Source organism: Callorhinchus milii, unplaced genomic scaffold (assembly GCF_018977255.1).
Source record: "Callorhinchus milii isolate IMCB2004 unplaced genomic scaffold, IMCB_Cmil_1.0 Scaffold13, whole genome shotgun sequence".
NCBI classification, from domain to species: Eukaryota; Metazoa; Chordata; class Chondrichthyes; order Chimaeriformes; family Callorhinchidae; genus Callorhinchus; species Callorhinchus milii.
The window spans coordinates 9,359,384-9,384,416 of record NW_024704754.1 but is presented as its reverse complement, the minus strand read 5'-3'; the positions used below and the strand labels follow the sequence as shown (position 1 = coordinate 9,384,416).

The 25,033-nt window shown below is 38.7% G+C and overlaps 2 protein-coding genes across 3 annotated transcripts in view; one reads left to right on the top strand and one right to left on the bottom strand.

Moving 5' to 3' along the window:
* The window catches only part of rab24 (RAB24, member RAS oncogene family), a 24,353-nt gene extending 6,000 nt beyond the window's left edge, over positions 1-18,353 (top strand). The window contains exon 8 of one of the 2 annotated variants that reach the window (XM_042339942.1): positions 18,301-18,353. In XM_042339942.1, the coding sequence (XP_042195876.1) occupies positions 18,301-18,329 (29 nt within the window). In that variant the 3' untranslated portion in view covers positions 18,330-18,353. The remainder of the gene's footprint in view (positions 1-18,300) is intronic. The other variant, XM_007910208.2, reaches the window with a different exon arrangement.
* LOC103189717 (histone-lysine N-methyltransferase, H3 lysine-36 specific) lies at positions 6,742-25,033 on the bottom strand. The gene is made up of 13 exons (XM_007910214.2): positions 24,905-25,033; positions 24,574-24,697; positions 20,287-20,487; positions 18,958-19,137; positions 18,213-18,369; positions 17,512-17,717; positions 16,875-16,987; positions 15,065-15,334; positions 13,775-13,891; positions 10,995-11,136; positions 10,255-10,361; positions 8,755-8,950; positions 6,742-8,225 (listed from the first exon to the last, which is right to left on the bottom strand). The coding sequence occupies exons 1-13, from the start codon at positions 24,947-24,949 to the stop codon at positions 7,960-7,962; spliced, it is 2,124 nt and encodes a 707-aa protein (XP_007908405.2). The 5' UTR covers positions 24,950-25,033; the 3' UTR covers positions 6,742-7,959.

Below are 25,033 nucleotides of genomic sequence, written 5' to 3'. Positions count from 1 at the left end.
CTGACTGCTATTGGTGGAAAGTGTATGGTTGGAGGGTTTGTGAGTATTGTAATTCCCTGCACTTATTAGCCTACACTAGAAAGATCAGTTAAGAGGTTTGTACAGTGACCTCCCATTAAACCACAGCATCAATCGCCAATACCATCCATTGTTGAAACTATTAGGAAGTGTTCAACAGTAGGTAAGAACAAGGTTGAGTGGCAGGTCGCTTTCTAGGGTTAATGATCCTCTCAAAAATAAAATGTGGTTACTAAATCCATGACTTTGTAGAATACTGCTGTAGGCAATTGGCTGCCGTGTTTTGCTCACAAAATAAAGTGGACAATCAATACATTTTGCAATATATTCTATGAAGCACTTTGAGACATCTCAATGACATGAAAAGGTGCTATGTCAAATGTAAAGATTATTATTACTATTATATAATACTCGGCTATGTTGCCATACCACTTCAGTTTAAATTACCAACCTCTTTCCCTTCTCCAATTCTAGGTGCTCCTGCACTATACACTCATTGGGGATTACAACAGTGCTCGTGTGCTGTTCATAAAAAAAGTAGGCACTCAATGCACTGCTGGAGATTCAGTAAATGTAACCTTTATTTTCTGACTGAATTTTTGCCATGTACAGGTACAGAAGTTCTACATTATTTTGGTCTTGTTTCACAGAACAGCCTTTCTCATCAACAGTTATTGAACTACTGCAAACATCCCTTACTATGGAACATGATTTGGTTTAATATTTCTGGCAAGGCATCTTAAAAGGTGTGTGTGGGGGGGGGGGGGAAGAGATGCCTTGCCCATTAGAAACTTTTTGGCCTTTAAAACAGGCCTAAAAGGCAAACTTGTAAAACTCGACTACAAAGCCATACAGTCACAATAAAGCAACAATTACTAAATGTATACTGAGCATTAGTTATTCTACAGCCCAAATAGACTGTAAATGAGCAAGATGCACAGATGTTGCAGCTCATAAGACTGCATTCTGAAAAAGACAGTAGTTTGAGCCAAATGATCTTTCAATCTACTATATCATTTTCTTGAAGTCCAGTGTCTTTAGATTTATAATGGGACAGTTCCTAACCCCATGTTGCCATCAATTAAATATCCACAATATTGGAAATTGTACATATTTAGGTAATATTCTGTTCTATAACCATAACCTTTTCTCCACATTCCAGTAATTCACAGTATGATGAAAGCAAATGCCTCTATTAGTAAAGATAAACTTTAAGCTTAAGATTTTCTCCTACCAAAGCATTCATCCACTTCAGTGTACTTTGTCAGCTGAGCAAAACAGTTTCCAATCCTCAAGTGAAAGATTTGGTCCAGGGTGCTTTAAGAGCCAAAGCTTTGCCATGCGTGTTGCCCTTTATTATATGTAAACCTGGTGAAATGGTTTTAAGGTTAACTGATTCTATTACAATTTGCAATCTTGGACAGGTGTCACTTTTGCTCATTTTATAAATATTTTAAACAATCAAAATAGTTTCTAAGAAGTCACAATAGTGTTCACTGTTGCACCAATTCCAAAAGGCAGTTTTTCTACTTATTATAAAGGGTCACCAAAAATAACCTTTTGAAGTTTATTCAAAAATAGCAAGTTGCTACAGTTTAAATCTTTTTCAAGATACCAAATTTGTTGTGGATAGGAAGTCATGCTAATGTGGAAGAAATGATAACCTCAAAAATGTATCCACCAAATGATGCAACAAGCTCGCCTGAAAAGCACCAAACCATTCCCAACATTCAAACCTGTCAGTTCCACATGTTAAGATACCTGTATTTTACTCCATTCTCATTTTAATATCTTTTCAGTTGCACAAAATGTGCTCATGTTTGAGTCGATGAATTTTAAGAAATGATCCCATAGTCTGTTACTCAGTGATCCCTGTGGATGAAGTGAGTCAGCTCATGTGTGTGTAAATGCCAGTTAAGAGTCAGGAATGGACTCTGGTGTGATGCTCAACTGCAGGTGAACATTTGCTGACACATTTTAACACTCAGACTCAAGCAATGGCCACTAGAGGGTGATCAACACCTGTAAAACCATGTGCCCATTAAAGAAAAAAAGGAAAAACAATCTTCAAAAAGGGAAAAGAACTATATAAGAAATATTAAACTTAAGACTGAAACAACTGTACAGAAAGCATTAGAATTATATACTTGTGGAGATGCAACTTAGCAGGAGCTGATTTGGTCCATTGAGCCTAAACTGGTTTAAACTCAGATTTGTACTCTTTATGAAAATAGAAAAGTAATTTCCTTAACTCAGTTCGGTTTGATGTCAAATGACTCTGTATGTATCTGTGTGACAATATGGTTCACACTAGTATATGAATTTAGTTTGAATTCAGTTTCAATTATCAAAATAAAAATCTTACACCAGAGGGATGAATCAAAAATTTGGTTAAACGTAAGGCAGATATTGTTACACATTCACCTTGATATACCTCAAAGTTGACTATTTTGCTGTTGTGCTGTTATGCATTCCAATTCAAACAAATCTCTTTACATCGCTTTTTGATTCTGAAAAATCATTACAATTCACATTGGATAATTATTTCTGATTTTGAATTAAATTATAATAAAACAACCTATAGATACAAGTACATTAAAGATTTTTAAAAAATTCATAACACTTCAAGTGTAGTGACTTTATAGGCAACCATGGTAGCCACTTATGACAGGAAGATAGCTATGAGGTGAATGACCAATTAAAGTGGAAAATTGCTGGCAATTAGGAAAATCTCCCTTCTCTTTTCGAATTATCTCATAGGATCTTTATCATCAATCTGAAGAATGAGTAGATGGAACTTCTGTTTAACATGTCACCTGAAACACAGCTCGCATAATACAGCTTTTCCCCTAGTACGGCTTAATCTATGATTTTAAGGTGCAACATTGGGCTTTAACTCACAACCTTCTGACCATGAAACAAGCCTCTCCAATGCACAGTGAAAATTGCTACATTTCTTGTTAACTCTCTAAACATTTTCTAAAATACTTTCTGCTATTGCATTGCTTTCAGTATAATACACATCATTTATGACTTGTCAACCCTATTATATATGAAATATCACATTGTTTGACTCATTGAGTAACTGCATAAAAACGATTTTATATCTTATAAGATCATGTTATAAACATGATTTCACATCATCCAACCTTTTCAATGATTAAACATTGATAATAATCAATGTTTGTGAACATAAAGTAGTTCTAATCATGTTTAATAATCATTTCAGTTTCTAATTTCTGTGCTTTGTACTCTACAAAGCTACCAATAAATGTCCACTAAAAAATATTTCTAAATGAAACTAACAGTATTTCCCATTATATTACTGAATTTGGAAAGAAATTACATTATGTTTGAATAGCCTTTTTACAGTCAGTGATGTGACTTCATTGAATAAAACCGATCTACTAACTGAGTACTAATGAAATGTCAGGGAGAGAGAATTTTACTTTTGTGAAGTACTGGGAGAGATACTCTGTTTCGGTAATCCTGCATGGCCATATCAGGTACTGTCGAGAGTAGAAATAAGCTATAGATTAAGTTTGATTCCCAGTTGGTAATGAATACCACAAAAAAGCAGGTTTCCTTTTGCTTAAAGACCTTGTGTGGGGGCTGGGCAAGAACATCAACAAGCTCAGCTTTAATGCAAAGTGTGCTGACTTTAGACACACTCAAGGATGAATGCCTAGTTTTAGGCAATGAAGACATTGCACCTATGAAGCATTACCTCAGCAAACATTCAGCATTGACAACAAAGGAGGAAGAGATATTTTCAAATGTGATTTGTTGCATGAATTGTGACTTTCAGTTTGTGAATATAAGCTCGCAAAATTTTCACCTAACCAATTACTTCACAAGTAGTAAATCTTAAATCAGGACAGAATGGAAAAAACACAGTAAGTAAAAGACATTTCGAGAGTTGAATTCTGGGTCAGAGTAGGGCCATGATAATGCAAGATAATATTACTGAATTTCATTTTAAAATATTGATGCCATTCGCAAGTTGCCTCTGTGGTCCTTAAAATATTCAATTTACTGACCCACTGGAAACCTTGTTTTTGTGCAATTCTGCATCCATATAGATATGTTAATTTCCAGACTAATTTCCATTTAAGGGGAAAAAAATCTTCCAAAATGTCCACCTCCAATTTTTTTTACAAGAAACATTACAAGCGTATCATTTAATTCTACAGAATTTTGTGAGGGAGGGAAAATAAAAGCCACTTCAACTGAATTCTCCATTTAATTTTATCAACAAATCACATTTGTATAGCGCCTTTCACAGAATTTTCTTTAATTTCAACAAAAAGGCACCAAATTACTTTTATTAGTCTCCAGTTCACTGATTTGTGAATTTGTGTAAATCAGCATGGAAAGGAGAAATGTGGAAGAAATAAAGCTTGCTTATGTCTATACTGTGTAGCTGTAGCAGGTTTGCCTGTGGGTAATTCTGGCACAGCTTTACACTTCCTATAGTATTACTGGTGATAAGAATGATAAAGTCTGTATGGTCACAGACTCTTCCAAATTTACTCAAAGCTCTTAGTGAAATAAATAGCTTCAACTGCATCACAGTTGACAAAATAGCAAAATTGTAATGGGCTCCTAAATATGTGCAACAGGACTTAAATTCTATTATTCCCATTTCTGTGCAGCAAATTGGTCTTTCTGTCAATTAATTCCTCATAAAACTACAAATGACATGGTTTGTTCAAAAATGATTTAACTCACTGGACCACAAACCCCAAAGTCTACAAGTACCAGGACGTTACTGCCCATTATTGCTTTAGAACTGATCCTAAGTAACATTTCTGAATTCTCTCTCTCTGAAACTCTTAAGGGATTACATCTAACCTTGGATCCAGTATATTCCTCAGCATGATATTCCAGGATTGAAGGTAATGTTCCCCAGTATTTGATTATACATCCTTCAAAACATCAATCTCTTTCGGAACTAGAATTTGATTTTCAGAAATGATCTTCAGAACATGAATACCTTTATTTAGGATCCAACCAGAAGGAGTTATAACTTAGTTACATGCCTAATTCTATTTCCAAATTAGCTATTAAGGGTTCATCACAATGATAGTCTTCCAATGTCGCCCCCTATGAATTTCTAATCCTTTCTTACTTTAGAAGCACCAAAATGACCTGCTTCTGATAAATAGTGATAGACTATAAATCTATATATATAAATGTATTTTTAAAAGCTGGATTTCTTCTTATCCTCTTCCCATGATGCAACATAAACTGAGGTGATGAATAAAAACACACAGAACTATAAATGTATTGTGTGTAGATAATGTAGCATTGGTCTGATATTTTTTATGCATCAGTTTTAATGCTTTAGTGGCAGATATGACTGGTGCCACATATAAAGTACAAAAATATATAAAAATAACAGAATATCACTAAAAATTAAAAGGGAATTCTAAAAGCTTTAGGCTTGTTGAGTGCAGGCAGTAGACCTAACAACAAGGCTTGCAGGAGCAGGGAATACACACATGACAAATAGAATTTTAAGAAAGTGGAAACGTCTTTGAAAGTATATCTGCTATTGCCAGAGTTGCATTTTGTTGACATGAGTTATGAAGCAATCATGATTTGTTCCACTACCCTGTTTAGACAAAAGTGGCAATTCTAAGTTAGAATTTAAAAAAAATTAGAACCTTTCAAAGAAGGCTAAATTTTGAACCAAAGTATATCTCCCAACTTGCAGCTGAATCAAGCACTGACACACTATAATTTAAAAAATCAAATTAACGTTCTTTCGGGAAGTGCTTTTGCACTGCTACTTTTTTCACAATGATTTACTTTGTAAATACTTCACAAAGTGCAATGCACTATTAGAAAAATCACAAAACCGCCTTTTTGATGCGGCTGAACATGAAGCTTTGCCTATGATGAGGAGAGCAGATAACTTATTTGAAATCAGTAATCATTCTTAATCATTTAGTACAGTATCAGGTTTCCATTAACTCTGTAGAGAGGGATAAATGCCACTTTTTAAAAAAATCTATAGTGTTCTGATGAGCCGATGACTTACCCCAATATTAAGTTTGAATTGACTGCAAATACTATTGCAAACTTCAGTTTGTGAGGTCGAGATACGTATTGGACTACTCTGCAGATCTCTATAGGAAACACTTGTAAAGAACTTATAATTTGTTAAATGCTGGGCAGCTCATACGTTTTTCACCTCCACAGGCTACATTGCCAGTGGAGGTGGAGAAGAGAAGGTGAAAGTAATGGCAGTTCTCCACTCTTGCTTCAATTTTTCACTCCTGGGAAATAGTGCAGTCTTGCCACAATCTTAATAAAATAAGCATGCCAATAATATTTCCACAATGTTGCAAGTTGTCAGAATCCAAAGTCATGGTGTCATTATAATTTTGTTGGCAACACACTTAATAAACACGAAGACACTAGTTTGAATCAGAAAGGCTTGGCAGATCTATGGAAACCTATTGTACTGATGAACAAGCAATTTGTTACCAATACATTAGAATCCCCAAAAATGTTTAGATGACAAATGGAAGGGTCACATTCCTGCTGAAAGACCTTTGCTTCACTGTTTACGAGTATAATAAAATGAAGCTGAAAAACTAGTGTGAAATAAAAACTAAAATTGTATCATAAGAATACATACTGATATACATTTTGACATCAAGCATTCCTTTTTTTAAAAAAAAGGCAAAAAGTGACAGTTAAATGACTCTTGCCTTTAGTGAGTATTCTTTTATTTGTGAATGAACATACTGGCTTGGCTCTATGGACACTGAAGCAGACTGAGTTAGTGCAACTCACTGAAACTCAACAGCTTGTGTAAACTGGCAAATAATCTCGGGTGATTCTCTGATTCCCAGGACAGAATCCAGTCTTGATGATAGGACTGTTAGAATCTAATTGCTTAGCTAATTCTCCCACTCAACAATTAAAAAAAATAGTTTTCTCCGGATCTAACATGTATGTGTACCCCCATCTGAATGAGGCTTCACATTACTGGCAAACGTGTTTAAACTTTTGTATTAAGATTGCTTTTACATTTGACAACAGATTATTCCTGTAGCTGCTAAGATCAGAAATGGATGCAAATTTAGAGAAGTTTATGTGCCTAGATTTGCATCATGCAACTCTAAAGGTTAAGTAGAAACAGGTCTTCATTCGTTGCATATGAACCGTTTAAGCTTGGATTCTAATGCACAACAGATTCTCGTCCCACACAATCGAGCTGCGAGATGGACTGGATTTAAACTTACATTCAACAATTGAAGTAGCAACATTCTAACACATTGTATATCCCCACTCCTCACATGAGTCATATTCAATCATAGATGCATCTCAGGGAACTGCTTATAAATTTAAATGAAGATTTACCATGATTAGCAACTATTATGTAACTGATGAACAAGGACTTAGTTCAAGGTAATCATTGAAAAGAGTGTCTGCTTCTTCGAAATGTGGAATAAAATCGAGCATTCAACCCCAGAAGCAATGCTAGATGAACATGCTGGTCCTGTTTTAAGTGAGCATCATAGCACGTCACATTAAAAGTCCACCACTAATTAGGTTCACCAAGGACCATCAATAACAAAGTGCCTTTCAGGAGGTTTAACTGAAATTTCTGCATGGATCTGTTCATGGCAGTTGTGGATCCCATACAAGATTCAAGAATGCATGTGCTAATGTACTATTGTGCTGAAAATAATGGGAACATGAGCTTGTAATTAAATATTGTACCTCTTCAAGTCCACTTTGCTCACTACAAGTAACCCACAAGCACCCAGATATTATGCATCTTGCAGCTGACTCCAATCATATAGTGGTACACTCACACATTCACATCCAGGTCAAGTAACCATTTTCTATTCAAATGAAAGTACTTTCTACTTTTTTTTAAACAAAGCCCCTGCCAAATGCACAACACAGACGATGCTCCATTCACCGAATAAGTGTAGAATCTAAAGGTTGCAAGGCGTGTAAAACCAGTTTGTTGGGTGATGGCATGATTTCCCTGATTTCTCCAGGTTCTAAAGGGATTGGGCCACAGGGATCGTGTTCATTACAGCTGAGTCGGCCATCCAGCTTAGAGATGAAGAGTGCTCCTTCCCTATGATCCATACAGAATGAACTAGGGCACAGCTCACAGAAAGAAATTGCCTCCTTCCCACACACATCACACTGATGCCACGGACACTCCCATTTACCTGTTGAGAAAATAAGACAGGAAAGACTTGAAGAAATTTCCTGTTGCAAGCCACATCATATCTTAGTAGGTTAGACTAGTAGATTACAAAGTAAAACAAATAAATTTATATAATATTTTCCACAACAAAATTATCCTTTAAGAATAAGTTGCACAGGCATGTGCAGAAAACAGGAAGTGACATGACAGACACCTAATTAACTCAAAATCAGCTATTTTTTCTTTTAGGATTGGAGCTGTCCAATACTCGCAGGACACAAGTCTGGTTGTTTCTGTGCATGCACATAACAAAAACCTGCATTTATAGAGCGCCTTTCAAGTGAGTAAGATCTCGGAATGCTTAAAACTCACAATCGTCTCTCGCTAATAACATGGGGTGAGATTTTAGTAGATTTGAAATCTGCCTCAAGGCTGTTAAGTAGTGATGGGTAGAACATGTTCTTGCTGTATATATGTACATCATAGAAAATACAGCACTGCTGCTCTCCTGATGGGTGGCATTTACTGTAGAAATAAGTTCAGGTACTCACCAGCAGGACGTTTGTTCAGGTTCAGGCAATCAGCATGGTACACTTTAGGACATCCTGGTTTCTTACAGATTACCAATTGTCCTGAATCTCCACAACGGAAACACTCTTCTTCGTGGTCTTTTACTAGTTCAGACTGTTGTTTGCGTTTTCTTGGAATTGGTGGTTTCTTCTTCATATCAGCAGAGGTTGGTGCATTCTGAAGATACAGTAGGAGGAAAAAACACTTGAGTAAAATTTTTGAAAAAGCATTTCAGAGATTAAATTGTAAAAAATGTTGTATTCAATCCCCAAGTGTGTACTGAATTAGCTTGGGTGCGTGCCAAACAATCCCAGTTTATTTTTGCACTTTGAATGGTGTCAATTTATGAAAATAAAAACACTTATCTTGTACGTTTGATTTGTATGCATACACTATTTGCAAGAAGTAGTTGTGTTTCTTGTGCATAGTATGCCATGTGCAAGAAGCTGATTAAACAGTACCAAAAGTGCAGTGTTCTGGTATAGCGTCATCCACAATGCACCTGTGCTATAAGCAGACCCAAGCTAAACCAGTGCACATTACACCAGGGTCAGCCTATATGCTAAATAAATATATGCTAAATTAATATTATTCATCTTGTTCCACAATAACCATGGTTTGATATGAACTCTCCTTTATAAAAAATGAAAAATACTTTGTACAATAATAATAATAATAATAATCCTTGCATTTGATATAGCGCTTTTCACGTCAGGAGGACGTCCCAAAGCGCTTCACAGAACACACTGTAAAGTGAATTGACTGTATATTTGTGGGCAAACGCGGCAGCCAATTGCGCACAGCAATGTCCCACAAACAGTCGTAGATTGAAAATGACCAATTTATTATTGTTTTTGGTTTTTGGAGGGATTATTATTAGGAGTGTGGAGTAAGGAAACTTGCCCAAGGTTTCGCCCTGCTTGGAATTGAACTCAGGTCTCTCGCTTGCAAAGCGAGTGCTCTAACCACTGAGCCACAGGACTCCACAACACAAACAACACAACCCCAAATCTCAAAGTAGAAAACTGACATTTCCAAGTTAGGGTTAAGTACTTCAAATTTCAATTCATTTCTACTTCAACTATTTCAACTTATTAATCCAGCTCTGAATGGGTTTATCCAAAAATATTAATATTATTCATCTTGATCCACAGTGAAGACAGCTAAATGAGTTTGATTTGGGGGAAATCCCCTGCGTCTCTTGACCAGAGACCATAACGGTAAAATAAAAGGAACACATTCATAACTGAATTTGTTAAATACTCCAAAACATTATGCATTAATATTTTTTTCTCTTGAAATTAAAGAACTTATTAAATAAATTAATTTTCATTCTAATTCATGTGCACTTGTCTATAGTATTATTTAATTCCAATGATAAATGGTCAACTTTGCTTTAAAGATTTTAATTAGACAAAAGTACGATATCTAGTTTAATAGCACTAAATACGGTATGGCAGAATGTGAAATAAATGTCCTACCTTTGGTTGTACACCTAGGTAGCCACTACAGTTTGGAGCTCCGCATTTACATGCCGTCTTTCCAGTGCCCAGACACTCCAGGTGGTAGTTAAATGTCAGCTCAGAACCTGTAAATGTTTTGATAGTTTTACTTTTAGGTAATATTTTCTTCATTCTTCAATGTAGTACAATCTCCATATACAAACAATATGTGATAGGTGAAACATCTAGGGGTGAAATTTCTCTTACTGCAAGAAGAATTTCTCCAATGTCTTTTTTCAAGGAAATTACTACCTTGATACTAGTTTGGTCAAGTTGTATATGAAAATCTGGTTGGAAACAATTTCTTTGACAACTATGAGTGTTCCAGGCAAAACAAACAGAAGCTACGTGGAATGAGCATTTTTTCAACTGCTGTGAGTAAATCATCTCCAGTAGAAAAAAGTGCCAGAAATAATTTATGTAATAATCCACTGATTAAATGGACTAGAATGTGTGCAATTTCAGTAGCAGTAAAATCGTTAACTCAGAATGAGACACCAGGTGAAAATAGCAAAATGTGATAATTACCAGCGGCTACATCACTCCAAATTGCGGTCAAAAGATGGGCTGCTGGTGTGAAATCTCCACCATCTGCTTTGGCATAATGTTTGCGCTCAAAGTTTTAACTGGCCATCACTGGAGATATCAGCCGCAAAGCATTTCAGTGTCACTTTACAGGATACTAACTTAACTCTGTTATCTCAAACACTGTTCCTCACCTGAAAGAATCTCGCACAAAGCAAAGAGTCCAACTCGAGTATCTCCATTCACTGTCCACTTCTGTGTTTCACAGTTTGGCTTGCAGCTGTGATTCATAAAGCGCGAATAATTTCCTTTTGGGCCTGCATCAATGATCCGGTCCTGTAATAAAATTCTCAATTAAATTCATCTTTTCTTTATCTGGTTTAACACATCACAACATCTCCACAAAAAGTGTTGTTCATTCAAACACATTAGTCACAAGTCATTTATATTTAGGGCAATGATTACTATAATTTTAGGAAAACATGAAATCAATGAAATTCTAGCATGATATTTCATACACAAGATGTAGTCAATTCACATTTTGTAGAGAAGTGTGAGGTGGTACATTTTGGTGTAGAAAAGTGTGAGGTGGTATATTTTGGTAGAAGGAATAAGGAAGTCACATACAACCTGGAAAATAAAAACCTAAATGGGGTAGAGGAGCAAAGGGATCTTGGGGTACACATACACAATTCACTAAAAGTAGCAATGCAGGTTAATAAGGCCATAAAAAAAGCAAATAATAATAATCTTTGCATTTTGATAGAGCGCTTTTCACATCTTCTGGACGTCTCAAAGCGCTTCACAGAATAAATTGTAAAGTGAATTGACTATATATTTGTGGGCGAAACGCGGCAGCCAATTGTGCACAGCAGTGTTCAACAAACAGCCATGGATTGAAGTGACCAATTTATTATTGTTTGTTTTTTTCTTGAGGGATTATTGTTTAGGCGTGTGGAGTAAGTAAACTTGCCTAAGGTTTTGCCCTGCCGGGAGTTGAACCTAGGTCTCTCCCTTGAGAGGCGCGTGCTCTAACCACTAAGCTACAAACCAGGCATTAGGGTTCATTTCTAGAGGCATAGAAATTAAAAGCAGAGAAGTTATGGTAAACTTCTATAGAACCTTGGTTAGACCACACCTAGAATTGTATGCTATTCTGCTCCCCACATTTATAGAAGTGATATAGAGGCACTGGAGAGGGTGCAAAGCAGATTCACAAGGATGATCCTAGAACTGAGACCTATCAGGAAAGGCTGAACATGCTTGGACTCTTCTCTTGAAAAGAAGAGGGTAAGAGGTGACCTGATAAGAGGCCTTTAAAATGTTGAAAGGCTTTAATAGGGTGGACACAGGGAAGATGTTTTCACTTGTGAGGGAGACCAAAACCTGGGGCCATCAATATAAAATAGTCATAAATAGATCAAATAGGGAAGTCAGAAGAAATTTCTTCACACAGAGAGTAGTGGGAATGTGGAACATGTTACCACAAGGTATTGTTGAGGCAAATAGCATAGATGTGTGTAAGGGAAAGCTAAATAGGTAGATGAGGGAGAAAGGAATACAAGGTTATGCTTGAAGGCTTAGTTGAGGAAGGGCAGAAGGAGGCTCATGTGGAGCATAAACACCGGCATAGACCAATTGGGCCGAATGGCCTGTTTCTGTGCTGTATATTCTAATGTATTCTAATTCACTTTACAGAATATTCTGTAAAGCGCTTTGAGATATCTCAAAGATGTGATAAGAACTTATATCAAATGCAACGATTATTAGTATATTCCCTTGAAGGTTTTCAGAGACGCTATCCTGTTTGAAGGGTGTATAATTGCAACACAATGTTGTCACTGAGCACCAGGCTCCATGACCCCATCACTTCCACCCTCGCCCGACTCCACTGGATCCCCATCCCTCTGAGGATCGAATTCAAGATCCTCGTCCTCACTTTCAAGGCTATCCATGGCCTTGCCCCCTCCTACCTCTCTGACCTGCTGACTTCCTACCAACCTGCCTGCTCCATGTCCCGACCCGCCCTACCATCGGTGACTGGGCTTTCAGCCTCTCCACCCCCACACTCTGGAACTCCATCCCAGTCCTTTCGCCTCGCTTCCTCCCTTGCCCCCTTCAAGGCCGGTCTTAAGACCATCCTCTTCTATCGTGCCTTCAGTTGCCCTCCCGCTTCTATGTCTTCCCTCACCCCTACCCCATCCCTCCCTCATGCTCGGGTCCTGACCCCTTGACCCCTCCCGACGTGAAAGGCGCTCTATAAATGTAATTTTGTTGTTGTTGTCATTGTGCTTGAATGACTTAAGCCAATAAGTCAGTCTTATTGACCATATTTGGATTCTATAGTAGTGGAGTTTACGTCCAAGTACAGTAGAGCTGAATATCCCTGCTATATTTGATTGGCCCCATTGTGTATAAGTAAACTGCAAATAATTGGCCACCACATTGACCAGTACTGCTAAGTGACCAGGTTACGAGGCCCGCAATGTTGTCATGGAGCCCCACATTCACATCGGTATCAGAGCCCAAAATCAATAAGTGGATATATGATGATTGGTGTTCTATGTACAAGGAATATAGTCAGCCCAGTAAGGAATATAGTCAGCCCAGTTCCACCAGTTTATTTGGACTTTTTTTCCAAAAGCAACCTTCTTTGCTTTCAGTTAAACTCTACAATGAGTCAATCAGTGTACCTCTGCCCTGAGATAATTCTTGAAAAGAAACAAATAAGACAAAAAGAAACAAAAAAAAGCACAAGCAAATTACATTTATTCACCAGTTGAATAAAATCTCTAGGGTGAGATAGTATGCACTACTTCTCCAGATTATTAACTGTACAAAGTCTGCCCGAGCAACTACTGACACTCTGGTATATTCTTAACTTGGTGACTGATTATACAGGACTGATATTCTCCGGCACGCTGTTTATTATGTGCCTGAATGTAAAATATTGTAAGTTTCCAACTATTCTTACCTTGTCAAGAGTGAGCATATAGAAGTTGCAGATATCATGTTCCTGTGCATACTTGATTCGAGAATAGCACTCCTCTTCATCTATTACCTCTCCCACATACTCATTCACAAATTGTCCCTGTAAGCATTATGATTGACATGATAGATTGCAAATTGTTAATGTACAATCACATCTCTTTATTTTCATGCAAGCCACATGATTATATGTCTCCTGACCATTTTAGTAAATACAAGTTGAATTGTTTTAAATCCAGCCGATTTAATAATAAACATCAGGATGCGAAAATAGCAAGATAACGTAGGTCACAAAAATACTAGTTTATACAGTATTGGGAAGTTATTCAATTTTATTCACAGATATATCCTCAATTTACTGTCAAACTAAAGTCAAAATGATTACAGCATATTACACTTTCTATAATGACTAAAATAATATCCCTGTTAATAATTTCCATGGTCATTTCAATCTGATTGCTACTGAAACCAATTGAATCAATGGTTGCAAGACCACACCACATTCTATCAAAAATATATGGAACTACTGTACCTAAGTTAATGTTTAGAAGATGGAATAAATGCTACTACACAATGGCTTAAATTCTCAAACAGTTTTTAATGCAAACTCTAAAATTAAAAAGGCTTAAGGAGGACTAGAGATTACAAGATTGTCCCCACAAATTTGTGGATTAGTGGAACAGACTCCCAATAAAAGCAGCTTGTTTAACTATAAATACTTTTTTACAAATTGGATTATTATGGCCACATTTGGTAACAATGACACCCAGTGGCAATTCACCTTATGCCCATTGTGGACCTTGTCTTGATGGCTGCATTTGCCTACAAAAACACGACCAGTGGGAGAAATTACTGTAAAAAGCTTTCAAAGATTGTAATCAAAAGGCACTATAAAAATTTAAGTTATTTCTTAGTTTTTTCCATTCAGCAAGGAAATTATGTGCAATTTTCACTGAACACTACTCATAACTTGATTCATTGATAATCAGAAGCTGGTTGTTCCAAATACAACCACACACTATGCTTTAGAAGCAATTTATGGTTTAAATCAGTGGTGGGCAATCTTTTTGGCTGACCAACAAAATAAATGTTCTTGATTGAATATTTCTTGATTTGTGCCATAAGCCAAGAAATATTCAATCAAAAAAAAGGGAAAATCACACTACCTTATCTAGAATCGTACGAAAGTTTGGGGGACCAATTAATAACGGCACCACGGGCCACCACTGGTTTAAGCATCTTGTAAGTCAACAGAAACCAATTGAAATGAACTCACCTTCTTAATGTCACCTTTACAACATAAGCCCCATCCTCGCCCTGGAGTTTTTAAAATTTCTACTTCAGGATATTGCCGTTTGGTGAAGCATTGGTTCTGGCATTTTTCTCCAGCAGGACAGACAGCTGGATGGCACTCGTACATTAACATCCTGTTCAAACATTCAGAGTCTTGGCCACAGGGATTCTCATCAGTTGGCTTGCAATTGCATCGTGAAATCTCAGAGAGATCAGCGGTAAAGATCTGAACCTTACCCACTGCCTTGTTCACCTAACCAGGAAAACATATCGTTAAACGTCCTTTTTAAAAAAAAATTATACAGATTTTGTGAATATAGAATAACTTATTAATTAAATTGTAGAATTTTACTCATCATAACATTCTCTTTCTCATTCTTTGGAAGATGCTTTATCCCATATCCAGGTAACATATTATTTGCCATTACACATGATAAAAGTAAATCAAATTGTTCTTTTGAGAATCTCATACCATGGCACCTTAGTCTTGGTCAGTGAGATTTGGACTGAATCATACACTCAGTTGCCTGATTGAAGATGCAAACAATGAGATCATACCTGGGTATTGATCTGACATTCCCCTTTATTTGTTCAACCTAAACATACATATATGCTGCAACTGTATAGGGCCCTGGTGAGACCACACCTGGAATACTGTGTCCAGTTTTGGTCTCATTTAAGGAAGGACGTACTTGTCTTGGAGGGGGTGCAGCGTAGATTTACTAGGTTAGTGCCAGGGATGAAGGGGATGAGTTACGAGGATAGGCTGACCAATTTGGGCCTATATTCTCTAGAATATAGAAGAATTAGAGGGGACCTTATAGAAACCTATAAGATCATCAAAGGGCATGATAGAGTAGATAGTGAGAGATTGTTTTCCATGGTTGGAGAAACTAAAACCAGGGGTCACAACCTTAAAATCAGAGGCCGGTCCTTTCGCACTGAGTTGAGGAAGAACTTCTTCACTCAAAGAGTGGTGAATGTATGGAACTCACTACCCCAAAGGGCTGTTGACGCTCAGTTCTTGAACATATTCAAGACTGAGATAGATAGATTTCTTATTGCAAAAGGGATTAAGGGATATGGGGATAAAGCAGGGTCAGGTTATTAGCTGGAGTTAGATTAGAAGATCAGCCATGATTGAATGGCGGGGCAGGCTCGAAGGGCCAAATAGCCTACTCCTGCTCCTACATGTTATGTTATGTTAGTGCAACAGTTGGCAATGGAACTCAGAAACACAGAAGTTCAGGTGAACTTGACAGCTTGAAGATCCTTGCCTATAGCCCCAGAAATTAGCCATCAGATGAGTAGTCTCTTACGTTTCCTATAGCACCCTGCTTGCCGGGTTGTAACAAAATAAATACAATCCACTAACCTTTCTTTAGTCATGGGTCTACCCAACATTTTGATCCTACAGAAAGAAAATGATTGGCAAAAACTTGTCTCCATCGACAATGAAAGTGACAATTCTGTACATCTCAACTAACTGAGGATTCCTTGCAAAGAAAAGGTATGAAGTTGTAGATAGTATCATTAATGATTTCCTAGCAAAAGTGAATTATGTTAAGCAAAAATTATGAATTTAGTTGAAAGTCGGCACTATTTATTGCAATAAAGCAAGGAAGAATGTACGCCCTCTAGCAACAGATGAAAATCACATATAATGTAGCATGTTACAAGACAAGTGCATTGTTCTCCAGCCTGTACACACTTATCTTTCATTCTGCCGACTAAATGTAATGCATTATGGTGTTCTCCAGCCTGACATATTGAAAGAACCTGATAGTTCCTACCTTGATGTGTTTGTATGGTGGTGGCTTCTTTTCATTCCGTTTTTCTTCCTGTGCTTGTCTTGTCTCTTTTTGAGCTTTCAGCTCCTCAAATCTTTCTGCAGCTTCCTGTAGTGCTGTAGAGACAGCTAGTTTGAATTATCTGACTTAGAAATACCATAGCACTGCTAAGTGTTTCCATAACCGACTGTCAACCTGGAATGAATTATATTTATTGTTCCTGATATGATACCCAAGAGCATTGAAGATCATTTGACAAGCTTTCTAAAATAAAAAAAATCAATGTTGGTTTGATGACATAAGGCTGGTGACCAAGTGGAAGTCTAGCAGTCAAGCGAGATACATCCAGGAGCACCATTCAATATTTTCAAATCCTTTTTATTTAATCATGCTAATTAGACCCCATTATGTCTTTAGCTTAGATTTTCAATTCCATATAAAATTGCTCCTAATCAGACAATAACACTTCAATTAGAAATCTTACTTGGGGTAGTTAGGAGCACCCATTGATGAACTGGAAAAGTATTTGAATTCATAGTTGTTAAAACTTTTGATTGAAAAAGACGATGAACAATTAATAATAGTTTTTAGAACTCATATATTCCCAAAGTTTTCGATGCACTTAGCTTAGCAGCATTACCTTTTTTAAAGATGCTATTGAGGCCCTTGCACGTTTTATCTTTACTTCCTTTGTCTCCCTCCATGTATGAGAACACTCGTGCCTGGTATGTCCAGAAGTAGTCATTGGAGCCAAAGAAACGGACAGGGAATTCACCAATCTCATGCTTCATTTTCTGGATGTTTGTAGGAACATTTTTGGGATGACAGACTTCAGCAGGCCACCACCTGTCATAAGAAGCATAAACCTCATTGCAGTTTTGAGATTAATTAATAATCAGGACAAGAATCCTTCCCAGCAGCATTAAATCATTCCTCTATGGACAAAACTGCACAGTTCCAAATTATTTTTAACCTCAGTGTTTTCCCCTCCTCCCACCTGAAAATATGCAAATAAAATCCCATATAAAGCAGTTGATTTTTTTTAGTTAACATTTTAAAGTGAATATGTTGCACATATGTCTGGTTAGGAATATAATAATAATTAATAATATCATTGAAGGTTACAAGGATGGAGATTCCAATTTCATGGAAAATCATGCCAAAGAAATAAATGGTCTAGATATACAATGCAGGATTAAATATCTATTAAGAGTTATTCTCGATTGATTTCTGTGATACAGATAACCTTTGTTGCACCTTTCCTCGGGAGATGAAAATGGGTTGAGCATAGTACATTATATAGCAAAGGTTACGGGATTTGTTGAAGGCAATCTAACTAACCTGTATCGACCTAATTTAACCCAAATTATGTCCTTATAGCGTGGCTTTTTCCCAGCCTTGCAGTCATTGCAGTACCATTTTCCTGCAGGCATCTCGATGTTCAGGCACTCACGGTGAAAAGCGGCAGGACAAGACTCACAGCACAGCAAGCTGCCTCCTGATGATCAAAATGGATACATTTAGGTATAAGAACAAAAACAGGTAATCTAGTGTCAAAGTACAAATGCAAACAAACCAAAGGTGTTTTTTGTCATGGGTTTGTTTTGAATGTTGAACTAAAAACACACATGGAAATAGCAGAAGTATGTTCTTGACTGTCTGCACTTATAGGTTTAAAATAAACTAAACATTATGACTTTAAGACTTACACTTTAAAAGATATCTACATTGCAGGTTCAGGCAATACTGCATCTGAGTACCCATAAAATCTGCCAGTATTGCAAAATATCCTTATTTTAATTGTTATTCTGGAACATCACTAAGACCCACATCTGAAGGTCTCTTTCCTTGACCATTGCGATTTCTTAAGATGGTAAGAGCAGCTGCATAGGGTGTTCTGAAGACGAAGGTTCAACTATATTGTATTTGGAAGGTCCGCCAGCTGGAAAACGTCTGCTAGCCAACTAGATATTTGAGTTCCTTCCTTTAAGGTTGTAAAATTACTATTAACTAACCCTACTTAAGTAAACTGAACTGAGGTAACAACAGATAAAAGTACAAATACTTATTTCAAGCTTTAGTTTACCTTCTGAGCAAACAAAACACCAGCTGACATTGACATGCCCATGATGCCTGCAGCCCCTCCTTGCAGTGAAATGATTGGTACAGATAATACTATTTGAAGCCAAGACCACACATCCTGCTGCGAGACAATTATCATTGGCATGGTATGCAACAGGGCACCGCACACAGCGCATCATTCGACCTAGGCACATACAAAAAACATGAACAGAACTAGTAATATTAAATTAGAATACACTTTTAACATATTACATATGCTTGGCTACTTGCATAACAATTTCTACTTTCCATATTTCCCTCATCAAATTGTATTTGCCAACAAAATTCAGTTACTACACTTTACAGCAAGTCTCATGAAACACTTTAAGATATCCTCTTGACATGTCAAATGCTTAATTATTTATTATTATTAACAGTGGGATACAATGGTTTATATCTTGTGCTAACATATTTTATTTGTAGGCTGTTTATGTAATCATTTAGCGTGTAATTTGAATGGGGAAGTGCAGATATTGTGTAATTGTTTGTTTCCCTGATCTTCCTTTTTATGATAAAAGCAGTTGTTTGACAGAATATTTTAGAAAAGCAAATTAAAGATTGGTGTTTTTATATCTGATCCAGTATACTGCAAGGAAAACTACAAACAAGATAATAATTAAGACTGTTAAGAGCTTACGTGTGATGGAAACCCTCACTTTGGCTTTCCCTGAAGTGCCTGCAACTCTTAAGATTCCCCACTCAATATTACTTGATACTCTTGATAGGCAAAATGGTTGGAGGGAGCAGTAATTGTTGATGACAATGAAATTAATTGTCACCTCTAGCTTGGAGGGAAAAAAACTTTTAATGATTTTGATAGAGAAAATAATACAAGTAATATGCCAAGATCATGATGTCAAGTATGTCAAAATCAAATGAAAGCAATGTTATTCCTCACCAAGCCACCTTGATAAAGAACATGTGGAAGATCAAATTCAAACTAGACCAAAACAATCCATAGAACATACACAATTTTGGGGATTTCTTCAGCAATTAATCACTGAAGAACCAATCATCATCATCAAAGAGGAATGGATGCAAGATACTTCACTGATATCTAGGGTATTTTTTTCACTGATGCTGAATACTACACCAAACATATCCAAGAATCCAAGATAATTAAAGTAGTAGGGTGTAAAAAATAATAATACTCGCATTTGAGGTAGCATCTATTACATTGAAAGTCTCAAAGCACTCCAGATAAGATTGCATAACTATAGGATTGTTGATAGTTACATTTATAATTTATAAATCTGAACCTTTTATTGAAAAACATTCTCTTAGTAAACAGTACCTTTGGTTGCCCTTGGATTTGTAGGATTGCATGCATGACAAGATAGACAGACGTGAAGTGAACAGCGAAATCCTTTGTTCAATGCTACGCTGGTGGGATACTTTTCAATGCACTCCATATGATAAAATTTCCCACATAATGGCATGAGACATCGCTTCACATCCTCACCATTCTGTCTACACACAAAGCAGGTGTGAAAACCTGGAGAAAAACATACAGTAGTGTCATTATTTAAATTGTTTGGAGGCCAGCAGAACGTCTCAAAGCACTTCACACTGCTGGGCACCCGAGTTGGGGGTGGGGGGGAAGATAAGATGAAAAGGTATGGACAAGAAAGCTTCCCCTCCCTGTTTTGGTACTTTTGTGACTGGTGTTTGTATTTGCCTAGCACCACCTTACTCAATACAACATATGGTGGCCATTTATTTTTCACAGACCCATTATAACACTACTGCTTTCCACACCAGTTCTTGTTTATGAAACTATCACTCTGTTCTATTCTGACATTGATAAGAAGCCTCATTCCATTTCATTTCACCCATATTCCATACGTTAGCAAAATTATTTCTATGTTTTCTATGGCAATTATATTATTGTTTAAGCATTACAACTTTGGAAATCGTCAAATACTAGTTTACAGCAGATACTTAACATTTTGTTTTACTGATAGTTATTTTTATTTAAATAGCCCAAATTTCCATGAGTAATCCTAACAGATAACCTGTTCTAAACATATGCTGTTGATCTTCTGAAGTTTTAAACAATGTAAGGTGTTCATGTACTTCAACTGTAATCCTGTATCAATATGAAAAACAGTACTTTTTTTTGTACATTTAAGCTTTTTAAAAAAATATTTTTAAAAATGACAAGGTAGGGATTAAAAAAAAGAAAACTCAATGTTGAGAAAGGAAGAACATTTACACTTGCATCCAAGAACAATTTGGCAATTAGTTATTGATGACCTGGACCAATAGAAAAGTGCAGAATTATTTGCCCCAAATTGTAGGGAAATTTGAAAAACACCATAAAATTGCAGGGAGTTGATTCGTGCTATTGAGGTACATTTTACTGCCAAACTACATTTTTTTACTTTATTGATTAAAAACTAAACTTGACAAAATAATACATATTAGATTGCTGCAAAACATTTTAATTATTTTTTTAAACAAAAACGTGGTGGCCCAATTTGGGGTTGGGGCTGGTGGCCACAGCAGCGTAGGCCCGAAGGGCCTGGAGATCCCCCCCAAAAGACATTCAGGACCAATGACTGCGGAGCAACAGGAGCGCATCACCTCCTGCCTCTCAGGACCCAGCACCACAAACAGTCACAGAGACACACTCACAGACATGGAGAGCGCGAGACATACGCACACTCACAGACACAAAGCGAGACACACGCACAATCAGACAAAGAGAGAGCAAGACACACCCTCACAGACACAGAGCGAGAGACATGCACTCACAGAGAGCGAGAGACGCGCACTCACAGAGAGAGCGCACGCACTCACAGACAGAGAGAAAGCGAGACACACACATACTGACAGATACAGAGAGCGACACAAGCACACTCACAGACACAGAGAGAGTGGGACATACACGAACACTCTCAAGACACAGAACGCGCGAGACACACACACTCACAGACAGAGTGCAAGATACACACACACTCACAAGCAGAGTGAGACACACATACACAGGAACAGAGAATGCGAGATACATGCACACTCAGACACAGAGAGAACGAGACATATGCACACTTAGACACAGTGAGAGCTAGACACATGCGCTCACAGACGCAGAGATAGCGAGACACACACACTCAGACAAGAGACACAAACTCACAGACACAGAGCAAGAGAGTCACGCAATCAGAGAGACAGAGTGAGATTGGCGCACTCAGACAGATACACACACTCATAGAGACAGAGCGCAAGAGCACGTGCACTCACAGAGACAGAGGGAGTGTGCGCATGCCCAGAGACAGAGGAAGCGCGCTCATGCGCACGCCCAGAGACAGACAGAGTGAGATACGTGCGCTCACAGAGACAGAGACAGTGAGAGACACGCGGGCTCACTAGACAGAGAGCCCGAGACTCGCACGCGTGAGCGTTAGCGTGAGACAGAGCGTGAGACACGCGTGCTCCCAGAGGCAAAGAACGCGAGATACGCATCCACACAGAGACACAGAACACAAGACATGTACACTTGCAGACACAGATAGAGAGACACACACAGACAGAGACACACACAGACAGAGACACACACATACAGAGGCAGAGAGCGCGAGACACGCACGTTCAGAGGCAGAGAGTGCGAGATACATGTGCTCAGAGGAGAGACATGCGTGCTCACAGAGAGAGACACACATACTCACAGAGGGAGAGAGACACACACACTCACAGAGACACACTCAGACAGAGAGAGATACACACACTTACTGAGACACACACACACAGTGAGAGAGACGCACACACACTCAGACAGAGAGAGACACACATTCTTAGAGACACACACACACAGAGGAGAAACACACATACAGAGGCGAGACATGCGTGCACAGACAGAGAGAGCGAGACATGCGCACTCAGACACAGAGAGGAGACACACACACTCACAGATAGAGACACAATCACAGACAGAGACACACACACAAACACTCAGAGACAGAGACACACACACCCACAGACACAGAAACGACAACAACAAGAAGATTCCATTTATAGAGCCCCTTTCACGTCGGGAGGACGTCCCAAGGCGCTGTACAGTTGGGTCAGGACCCGAGCAGCGGGGAAATGGTCAGGGTGAGGGGAGGGAGGGAGCGAGGAGGGGGTAGAGAGTCGAGAGGGGAGCTGAAGGCACTGTCAAAGGGAAAGGTCTTGAGACCGGCGTTGAAGGAGGAAAGGGAGGAGGCGGCGAAGGCACTGGGGGATGGAGTTCCAGAGCCTCGGGGCTGAGAGGCTGAAGGCCCGGCCACCGATGGTAGGGCAGTTGGGGCGGGGGATGTGGAGCAGACCGGAGCCAGAGGAACGGAGGGTACAGGCAAGTAGGTAGGGGGATAGTAGGTCGGAGAGGTAGGAGGGAGCAAGGCCGTGAATGGCCTTGTAGGTGAGGATGAGGACCTTGAATTCGATCCTCTGGGGGATGGGGAGCCAGTGGAGGGGAGCGAGGGTGGGAGTGATGTGGTCCCGAAGTCTGGTGCGGGACAGTACACGAGCTGCAGAGTTCTGAATGACCTGCAGTGTGGAGGGAGGGCCGGGAAGGCCGACGAGGAGAGAGTTCCCATAGTCCAGCCTTGAGGTGATAAAGGCGTGGACCAGAGTTTCAGCAGAGTGAGGGGTGAGGTAGTGCCGTAGTCTGGCGACACACCCACACTCACAGAAAAAGACCCACAGACAGAGAGAGACACACACACAAACTCAGACAGAGAAAGACACACACATTCTTAGAGACACACACACACACAGAGGAGACACACACATACACATTCACACACACTCAGAAACACACAAATGGAAGAGACACACACAGACACACTCACAAACACATACACAGAGGAGAGAGACACACTCACATAGACACTCACAAACACACAGCGAGAGACACACAGACAATCTCAATATCTGGGCCTTTGAGTGGAGCGAATCCCCTTTCCCGCTTGAACTGCACTGCGCATGCGGGTTTGGAGCTGCTCCACCGACAGTTGCTTCGGGTCATTCTCGGTCCGCGGCAGCACCTCGCCGGCGGCCCTGTTTGAGGGCTGTCTCTCGCAGGTCCACTCCCCGCTCCTCATCTTTCACTGAAGTTGTTAGTATTGGCTTCCTGGTCTCTCACAGGTCTGTCGTGCTGCACCGCTCAAGCCACTCCGCCCACAGTAGCTCCGCCCACAGTGACGTCGGGTAAACACCGCAGAGGCCCGGGCGCCAGAAACTTCATTTTTTTGCGGTTTATAGCGGAGGCCGCTGTTTAGAGCAGGTTTCCGTGGAAAAATTGTGACCGCACTTTTCTATTGGCCCAGCCCGTGACTTTAACATCTCCAATCTGTTCATCACAGACAAGGCCGTCTCTGACCACTTCCTGACCTCCCTCTCCTCTTGTATCCCCCTACCCTCTTTCAAGCTCTCAACCATCTTTTTCCACCCTACCCTGAGTGAAGGGCATTGTATAAATAAATGCAAGTTGTTGTTGAATTATTGTAGCATTTAAAATGATATATAAAGAGAACATTACGTCTTGGAACTTTTAAAGTTCTTATATATTTAAGTTTTAGGATGTCTATTCTGATCTTACCTGTAGTACATTCACTGCAATTGAACTTTCCTTCAGGCATCTTGGTTAAACCTAGGCACTTTAAATGGAAGGCCCCACAACACTGCCCCTCACAGAGAAGCAGCTCCCCAGGTTTCTCACACAACTTTAGAACAGAGGAAAAGGGGCAGGTTATAAAACATTATATATGCTGGCCAGTAAGAGACTATGAGGTAAAAAGCAAGCATTTGAATTTTAATTGGGAAAGGTTCAACTATCCAATTAATAATAATAATATAATTAGCAACAAATAACTTTATTCAGTGTAAGTTTTTCAATGGAATACATAGAACTGTAACTTCTCACAACATACCTGACAGACATTTTCCTTTTTAGCAGCCCCTCCACCACGCTCCATCTGTGATTTTCTTGAAGTTGATAGAAATGGATCCAAGTCATTAATTTCATCTGCAGAATCCGGCTGAATGTCACTCTATATGTC

Coding starts and splice junctions, on each gene's coding strand:
- LOC103189717 (XM_007910214.2), bottom strand. CDS start 24,949: ATGGAGCGTGGTGGAGGGGCTGCTAAAAAGGAAAATGTCTGTCAG. Junction 16,988..17,511: donor CAATAGCATCTTTAAAAAAG/GTAATGCTGCTA, acceptor CTGTCTCTACAG/CACTACAGGAAGCTGCAGAA. Junction 15,335..16,874: donor CACCATACAAACACATCAAG/GTAGGAACTATC, acceptor TTTCCTGGTTAG/GTGAACAAGGCAGTGGGTAA.